Source organism: Trachypithecus francoisi, unplaced genomic scaffold (assembly GCF_009764315.1).
Source record: "Trachypithecus francoisi isolate TF-2019V2 unplaced genomic scaffold, Tfra_2.0 Lachesis_group13, whole genome shotgun sequence".
Taxonomy (NCBI): domain Eukaryota; kingdom Metazoa; phylum Chordata; class Mammalia; order Primates; family Cercopithecidae; genus Trachypithecus; species Trachypithecus francoisi.
Window position 1 is genome coordinate 121,884,745 of NW_022681458.1, and position 9,408 is coordinate 121,894,152.

Sequence of the window (9,408 nt, forward strand, 5' to 3'; positions counted from 1 at the left end):
AGGACAAGTCTGTCTGTTGCTTGCCTTCCAATTTAGAATATATATATTTTTAATCATACTTCAGTTCTGGGTTACATGTGCAGAACGTGTAGGTTTGTGACGTAGGTATACATGTGCCATGGTGGTCTGCTGCACCCATGAACCCATAACCTACATTAGGTATTTCTCCTAATGCTATCCCTCCCCTTGCCCCCCAACCCCCGACAGGCCCCAGTGTGTGATTTCCCCTCCCTGCGCCCGTATATTCTCATTGTTCAACTCCCACTTATGAGTGAGAGCATGTGGAGTTTCGTTTTCTGTTCCTGTGTTAGTTTGCTGAGGATGATGGGTTTTTTAATGTTTCACAAGTGTCCCAGCACTTTGAGAGGCCGAGGTGGAAGGACTGCTTGAGCCCAGGAGTTCAAGACCAGCCTGGGAAACATCATCTGGGAAACCCCATCTCTACCAAAATTATAAAAATTAGTCTGGTGTGGTGGCGCATGCCTGTAGTCCCAGCTACTCGGGAGGCTGAGGTGGGAGGATTCCTTGAGCACGGGAGGCAGAGGCTGCAGTGAGCTGAGATGGAGCCACTGCACCCAGCCTGGGTGACAGAACCAGACCCTGTCTCAAAAAAAAAAAAAAAAAAAAAAAAAAAAGCCAACAAAAAATGTTTCAGAATTGATGTTTTTAAATTTGTGAGATAAAGGTAGGAAAAGTCGGGCAATAACTAGAAAATAAACAAACTCAGATCTTCATATCACATCATAAATTCCAAATGCATTTCAGTAAGTGTTAAAATTTAGACACCTCTCAATGAAATTCAGAAAATTACTCAGCTAAGTGATTTTGGGATGAGCAGGCATTTTCTTTTAAGCATAAAAGAAAAGTTAATTTTCAAAGAATGAAATATTTGACTATAGACATTTAAAATCGATTTCTACAGAAAAAAAAATCACAACATATACCTTACACCATAAATATAGTTATCACACAATAAAAGTTAAATGGCCTGCCACCATCAGAGAAAAATACTTGCAAAAAATGGCAGCTAAAAGGTTGGTATTCTTCATAAATAGTATGTCCTTATCCGTAAGACATAAACACCCAAATAGAGAAATGTGCAAAGGACAGGAATATAATCAACAAATTAAAAAGATCAATAAATGTATTTCAAAATATCTAACTGCATTAACAATCACAGAAATGCTAATTTAAGGCCAGGGGTGCTGGTACACACCTTTAATCCCAGCTACTCAGGAAGCTGAGGAGGGAGGATGACTTGAGCTCAGAAATTTGAGTCCAGCCTGGGAAACCAAGCCAGACCCCAGCTCAAAAAAGAAAAGAAATGCTAGTTTAGTATTAAATTCCATGTGTCACTAATCAGATGACAAAAAACAATAACCAATATTGGAAAAGAGACAATAAAATGTATACTGCTGGCTGGCACATAAATTGGTACATTCTTCTGAGAAGGCAATTTGGTGATATGCATCAAAAGCCTCAATGTTCAAACCCTTTGATCCAGAAATTCTACTTCTTAAGTATTTATTTTTAAAATACATAAATAATCAACATTTCACAGGAAGATTTATATACAAGGATGTTGTTCATCATTGCAGTATTTAATTTCTAACTAGAAACTAAGTAGCCACAAAAGGAAACAGGTTAAAGTCATAGAAATATACAATGTAATACTATGCAGTCATTACAAAAATGTAAGTCCTCAAATCATTTTCAATGACATGAGAAGGCTGACAAATATAGTAAATGAAAAAAAGGATAAATGTCTGTAGCATAATCACAGAAAGATACACACACAAACATGTAGAAATAAGGTTAGCAGTTGCTTCTGGTGAAATTGGAGGGGATTTTAATTTTGTTTTAATTTTCTTCCTTTTGCTTTTCCAAATTATTCAAACTTTCTATAAAGTAGATTATTTCAATAACCTACAAAATATAATTTTAAAAATATCTAAATATACCAAATTAACATAAGATGATGAGACCACAGGGGTAACTCCTTTTTCTCTCTTTTAACTGATCTATGAGAGGAACAACTTTTAAAACTCTTTTAAGAAAAACCTAGTAGGCCAGGCACAGTGGCTCTCACGCCTGTAATCCCAGCATTTTGGGAGGCTGAGGCAGGTGGATCACCTGAGATCAGGAGTTCGAAACCAGCCTGGCCAACATGGTGAAACCCCGTCTCTACTAAAAATACAAAAATTAGCCGGGTGTGGTGGCGCATGCCTGTAATCCCAGCTACTTGGGAGGCTGAAGCAGGAGAATCACTTGAACCCGGCAGGCAGAGGTTGCAGTGAGCTGAGATCGTGTCATTGTACTCCAGCCTGGGAGACAGAGCAAGACTCTGTCTCAAAAAAAAAGGAGTTGGCAGGGGTGGAGGAAAGGTAAGGAACTCAGCTAATGGCCTTACCAACTGGAGCAGGGACCAGGGCATGGACAGACACACAATATCTTGGTCCAGGACCAAGACCTCAGACCTTGGACCCACTCCTCAGCACCACAGGACGTAGCCAACAAGAAGAATCACATCAAAGCTCAACGAATGCTATAAACATCTCATTTTTCCCTACTAAATTTAAGCAAAAAAAAACAAAAAACAAAAAAAACAGAGGCTCACAGAGGAAAGAAAGTGCTCAAAGGTGCATAACCAGTTGGTAGCACTTGACCCTCCATGAAAGTGAAAGGCATATAGCAGAAACCTTTCCACACAGCAGAACACACGCACACTTGGCCACACCACCCACCAACCATGGCCACCGTCCGCTGCAGATGGTGCACAGGTCTCAGGGCCTGAGCAGGAAGCTCTAGAGCTGAGGGAGCTCAACTGAGCAAGACCAACTGAGGCCAGCAGAGCTGCCCCTGTGGATAAAGCATCACCTTCCACTGCGGCCCCTCCACAATGAGAGGGGGTTACCTCTACCCAGAGGGAGACAGACCGAGCCAGCTGCTGCTTCTGAGCTAGTTTCTTGGCCCAGAAGCTGGCAAGTTCAGTAGTAAGCAGAGAGCCTGATGACCACGTTGGACTTCCACCCTGGCTGGCTCCCCAAATTGAGGAATCAAAGTTCACAGAGAGGAAGCTGCACATGTAAGACAAATGGCTACGACACTGCAGCTCCCCCGCAATTCCCTGTGACCCCACAGAAACCAGCGCTCCTCTGCTCGTCTGCTCTGCCCATTGAAAGCAGAGGGGTATCATACCAGTCAGGGGTAGAGCAGACACACAGTCCTTTGCTCATCCTTGCTGGATGCCTGGGTGGGTGGCCAAGAACTGTTTCATGTCTGGGGCACACACACGATAAAAGATAAAGTAGAATGTGACAAATCCACATGATGCCAGGGTGGTCATGAGATGACCCAGAAAGAAAGTGCAAAAAACGCATACTCATAATCATGATAGAATCACAAAAACACCATCCATCAGGACACTTGCCCACGTGTTCTGAAAAAGGGAACCAGCAACTGAACAACCACTATCATTCCAGGCACCTCACAGACCTTCGTTCTTCTAACTCCACAAAATTATACTTCTTGTTTTACCCATGAAAACACTGAGGCTCAGAGAAAAAGAAAAGGCATTATCTCCAAGTCACAGAGCTAGGAAGTGCAGAGTTGGAATTCAAACTCCAAAGCCCGTTTCTCTCAGGACATGGTGAGGGAACTTGTCTCCATCGCCACAGAGGGCTTTTGTCTAGCACAGATGGAACCCTGCTCCGGTGCTGCGTAGGACACAGGCCAGCCATCCCACCACTGCCAGGTGCGGCTCCAGGACCTGGGATGCTGATGGTACTCAGTCTATGCCTTCAAAGGACATGATCATGGTCACAATAAATAGTCACAACGTGTCCAGGCGCAGTGGCTTAGGCCTATAATCCCAGCACTTTGGGAGGCCCAGGCAGGTGTGGATCACTTGAGCCCAGGAGTTTGAGACCAGCCTGGGCAACATGGTGAGAGCCCCCCGCCAAGCTCTACAAAAAAATTTAAAAATTAGCTGGGCATGGTGGCCAACACCTGTGATCCCAGCTACTCGGGAGGTTGAGGTGGGAGGGTCACTTTGGTTGAGGAGGTCAAGGGTGCAGTGAGCCATGATCATGCCACTTCATGCCAGCCTGGGCCACACAGCAAGACCCCTTCTCAAAAAAGGGGAGGGGAGGGGAGGGGCTCTAGGAGGAATGCAGAGTGCTACCCTGTTACCCACGTAAGGTATCTGATGTTTCCAGTTTTCAGATGAGGACACTGGGGCTGGAGGGGTCACACAGCTGGGAAGTGGAATCTGAACCTGCACCTGTTCTCTTTCCCGAGCCCCACCTCACCCACCGTAACAAAGTCACAAGGCCCAAGTGGGCCTTTCACATCAACTCCCTACTGCTTCTGGGTTCCACTTGGCCCGGGCCTCCGGCCACTACCTTGGTTGAGGTAGGTCAGCGTCTCTTCATGCAGCTTCACGGCTGGGGACGTGGCAGCACACAACACGTACTGCAGGGGTGGCAGGCGGGCCTCGTTCTCAGGGGACAGCTGGGGCTCCTCCTGCTTGAAGATGGGCAGAGCGAGCACATCACTGCAACACACAGGAAGCAGAGGTCAGGAACAGAGCCCCAGGGGGCTCTTGCAGAGCCAGGGCGAAGCTGGAGAAACGACGCAGACCACCAGGGCCCAGGGCAACACAGCACGCACATCGCAGGGTGCTGGCTGCACTCCTGCAACCCTTGCACACTCCAGATGCTTTAAAACAGAGGAAACCACTCCTTCATGACTCCAATTTCACTCAATGACGGCCCAAAACACTGATTCAATCAGCCCACCAAGGAGGTAAAAGGGCAAAGTTCCATTTATTTGGTTTCTATCCACAAGCGATCACTCATAAGGTTTCACTTTTAGGCCGGGCTTGGTGGCTGAAGCCTGTAATCCCAGCACTTTGAGAGGCCCAGACGGGTGGATCACGAGGTCAGGAGATCGAGACCATCCTGGCTAACACTGTGAAACCCCGTCTCTACTAAAAAATACAAAAAACTAGCGGGGCGAGGTGGCGGGCGCCTGTAGTCCCAGCTACTCGGGAGGCTGAGGCAGGAGAATGGCGGGAACCCGGGAGGCGGAGCTTGCAGTGAGCTGAGATCCGGCCACTGCACTCCAGCCCGGGCGACAGAGCAAGACTCCATCTCAAAAAAAAAAAAAAGATTTCACTTTTAGAATAAAAATCTAAACAAACATTTTTATTTTTTAATCAACAATTCCATTAACTGGCCACTTCTCACAGCAATACAACCCTGTCCTCCAGGTTCTGTAAACTATGCAAATGAACAAACCACTTCCTTCCCTCCCTGAGCACCCAGGTTGAGACATTCCTCCATCCCTTAAAAAGAGAGGACAACTGGACACTGTTTCCAGGATCATTCTAATCTGTCCAAAAGGCAAACAGGAAGGAAGGACCTTGGCTTCAAGTCTGTGTGTGTGTGGTTTTGTTTTGTTTTTTTTTTTTTTGGGCGGCAGGGTGGGAGGTGGTGGACGGAGTTTCACTCTTGTTGTCCAGGCTGGAGTGCAGTGGCACAATCTCGGCTCACTGCAACCTCCACCTCCCAGGTTCAAGTGATTCTCCTGCCTCAGCCTCCCGAGTAGCTGGGATTACAGGCACGAGCCACCACATCTGGCTAATTTTTGTATTTTTAGTAGAGATGAGGTTTCACCATGTTGGTCAGGCTGGTCGCGAACTCCTGACCTCAGGTGATCCACCCACCTTGACCTCCCAAACTACAGGGATTACAGGTGTGAGCCACCGTGCCCGGCCCAGTCCGTTTTCTTATCCAAGTGGGAAATCTTGAAATCCTTGCTGTAAGTTTCTTCTCCTCCACCTCTTAACAAAACTCCCCACATTAAAAAAAAAAAAAAAAGAAGTCATCGTGCTGCGACTTACTAAGGAACTTGTTTCTGGATATATTTTTTAGGCCAGGCACGGTGGCCCATGCCTGAAATCCCAGTACTTTGCGAGGCTGAGGTGAGAAGACTGCTTGAAGCCAGGGGTTTGAGACCAGTCTGGGCAACATAGTGAGACCTCACCATCTCTAAAAAAAAAAAAAAAAGGAAAAATAAACAAAAAACCTAGCATTTTAAAAATGCCCTTACAAAGGACAAAGAATTCCTTGAGAACATGAATGACCTACAGGCAGGCAAGGCTTGTTTAAGGCCTCTAAATTATAAGCAGCACAGAAACAGGTGCCAAAAACGTACCAATGCTCTTATCTTGATAACCCTCTTCCCTTCGTGGGTCCCTGACTAGGAATCCAATTAGCTGACCCAACTTGTCCATATAAACAGAGTCACTGGTACAATCTGTTCCTCGCACATCATAAACCAGAGTCTCTACAACACAAACCCAGCACACACTCCATCAACATCTAATCAATTTTCAGAAGAAAAAGCCTGGCATTGAGCACACACCTGGAAAACCTGTCCTGTGTGGGCCTCCCCTGTCACTATCCACTACTGAAAAATAAGGGTGCAAGGCCATCTTGGCTTCCCCCACAGGGCGTCTTCCTTTTGTCAGGGCAGGGCACACTCCCAGCCCGGGTGGTTCTCTAGGAACACCGCGGATTGCATAATTTCATGTTTGCCCAGACCATGTCAAGTTAATAATCCATGGACTGCTGCCTTTAAATTTTTTAAAAAGGGGCGGGAGGGCGGAGGAAGTTAAGAACCATCGCTCAACAGTAACTTGTTTCAAGCCTGGCATCCTTATTTGCCAAGGAATAAAAGTCACAAGAACATCAAACAGAAAAAGGGAAGGGAGTAAAGGCCTCTACCCTGGTGAGGTCAGACAGCTTGCAGAAGTTCGGCCAAGTGAGGAGATGACCAAAAATAAAATACAAAAAACGCAAGGAAGAGGACAAGACCTTCCCTCTAGAGTCAGGGGAACCAAGGACATATGCACAAACCCCCACCTTGGCCCTCACTGAGGGAAAAACTCCCAGCTTCCAAGAAGTGAAATAAAAAAAGAGCATGGACTTCTTTATCCACGGTCCCCCGATGACCCCAGAAGCCAATAGGGCTTTATGTAGCACCACCCACTCCCAGTGCTCACCCTCCTCCTTTCACCAAATCCTAAAAGGTATCTGAGCTACTCGGGACAAATTGCCATCTCTGTAGCAGATGTCAGAACTGTACCTCCCAGGCAAGGGAGAACTGTTCCCTAATGGGGTGATGACATTGTAGGTATCTAGAAGTTCTAAGTACAGTCACCTTCAACTCAGGGTCACCTTCAAACTCATTGTTAAGATATGGCAACATACTTAATGGCTGCAAATTAAAATTCAGGCAAAGCTACAACTAAAACTTCAGTAAAAATGTATTCCATTGTAGCATTTCTTGTAAGTGAATGGACACTTAATCTGTGGGTGATTAACATCTCCTCCTGGGCTTCCAACCGCCCCCAGAGCAGCTTCCATCAGCTGCTCTACATCACCGTGGTCTGCCGGGTGGCAGCCAGCCTTTAAGGCTCTAGACCTTTGCCATCTCCAACTACTTTGGCCCATGGATAAAAACAGCGGCTACATCCGCTAAACCCAATCATTCCCCCGCCTCCAGGAAAAGGGGATGTCTTCAGGGAGGGCAAATACCTACCAGCAGCCAGGAATTACAAATAACGTTTTAAGAACTGAGTGGGAACTTCTTGGGGCCAAAACTAGTACTAAATGGAGCTCTGGTATGGGGGCTGTCAATGCCTGTGACTCCTTCAGCCTCATAATTCATTTTCCCTGAGCTCATATCAAATGTCTTTTGGGTTAAATTAGGCACATTTCATAAACTGTGACTAGGATGGAAATAAGGACAGGCTAAAGCTGGTTCAGGCGAGTTCACAAAGTGAACTGCCCATTAGTCTCGGCCAGTGGCAGAACAGGGAAAAACAATCCTCCGGGAGACAGAGCACACGGGGTCCTACTGCTAAGAGGGGGTTGTGGGGAACCGTGCAAAACACGCAGGACTGACTTTCCCCTCTGAAGGGCACTACTCAAATCCCTGCAGAATAAGAAAGATTTCCATCAAGGGCAATAACCACGCGGGCCTCGGGCGAACACGCGCAAGACTACCGCGGGGATGGGGGCGGCCGGCCCCTCCCAGCGCGCCGCCCCCGGCCGCCGCCCGCACCTGGTCCGACGAAGGGCACTGCAGAGGGCGCGAGGCTGGGAGAGGGGCCCCAGCGGAGACGGGCAAAGAGCAGGGGACGAACTTCCCCGGGCCGGGCACCAGGCTGCTGGCAGGAAGTTTCCTCTACTTCTCCGATACGCGCGGGGAGAGGAGGGCCGCGGGAGGCGGATGGGCCAGGGGAGGCGGCGGACCGGCAGGTGCGCGCCCTGCACCCTCTCTGCCGTCGGGGAGGAGCCCTCGCAGGCATAGGGCTCTGCGCGCCCGCCTCCCCGGAGGGCCCCCAACTCCGCACGTCGGGTCCCGCCGGCGTCCGTCTGTCAGTCCCTAGGCGGGACGCTGGGCGGGTCTCTCAGTCCCCAGAGGGCGGACAGCGGGGAGGCCAGGGCCCAGCAGGGGCGCCCCCTCTCCGCCCCTGGACGTCCAACGGCGCCCGGCCCGGCCCGAGCCCCGCGGAGACGGCGTGCGGCCCTTACCGCAGGTAGCTGCCGGAGTTGTGCTGGTTGTAGTGCTCGGGCTGCGTGTGCCAGAAGAGCATGGCTGGAGCTCCCAGCGCGCCCACCTGGGCGCGGCAGCGAGCACAGACACGGGCAGCGCGGAGCTCCCACCGGCTGCTTCGCGCTCCGACCCCGTGGTGCCGGCCGGCTGGGCGCATTTATGGGCGGCCCAGGGGCGGTCCCGCCCCGGGACCCGCCCCGCAGGAACCTCGGCCGGGAGGGCGGCTCCCCGCGGCGGCCGCACCTGGCAGACCGGCGCGCGTGCCTTTCCGGCGAACGAGCGCGCCTCCGGGGCGACCTGACCACAGGGACCTAGGGCCAGCTGGGCGCTCTCCCCCAACCCCCGATGTGGGGCTCAGGTGACCCTTGCTGCCCCCAACCCGCGCCACGCAGCCCCTCTGCCCTCTGCTCCCCACTCTACGCCCAAGGCCAGTCTCCAGAGCGGCTCCGAGATTTCCAGCCTAGGCTCTCTCTGTCTCCCTTGCTTGCTCACGCTCTGAAATCATGGCTTTTTTTTTTTCTTTTTTTTGAGACAGGGTCTCGCTCTGCCACCCAGGTTGGAGTGCAGTGGCGCGATCTCGGGGCTCACTGCAACCTCCGCTCCCAGGTTCAAGCGATTCTCCTGCTTCAGCCTCCCGAGTAGCTGGGATTACAAGCGCCCTCCATCACGCCCGGCTAATTTTTTTATTGTTAGTAGGGACGGAGTTTCGCCATGTTGGCCAGGCTGGTCTCGAACTCCTGACCTCAGGTGATCCGCCCACCTCGGCCTCCCAAAGTGCTG

General features: G+C 49.8%; 1 protein-coding gene across 1 annotated transcript in view; it reads right to left on the reverse strand.

The window, feature by feature from the left end:
- The window catches only part of TFCP2L1 (transcription factor CP2 like 1), a 70,070-nt gene extending 61,293 nt beyond the window's left edge, over window positions 1-8,777 (reverse strand). The window contains exons 1-2 of the mRNA XM_033231788.1: window positions 8,607-8,777; window positions 4,404-4,555 (exon numbers count right to left, since the gene is read on the reverse strand). Of these exons, the coding sequence (XP_033087679.1) occupies window positions 4,404-4,555; window positions 8,607-8,668 (214 nt within the window). The 5' untranslated portion in view covers window positions 8,669-8,777. The remainder of the gene's footprint in view (window positions 1-4,403; window positions 4,556-8,606) is intronic.
- Window positions 8,778-9,408: the final 631 nt, after the last annotated feature.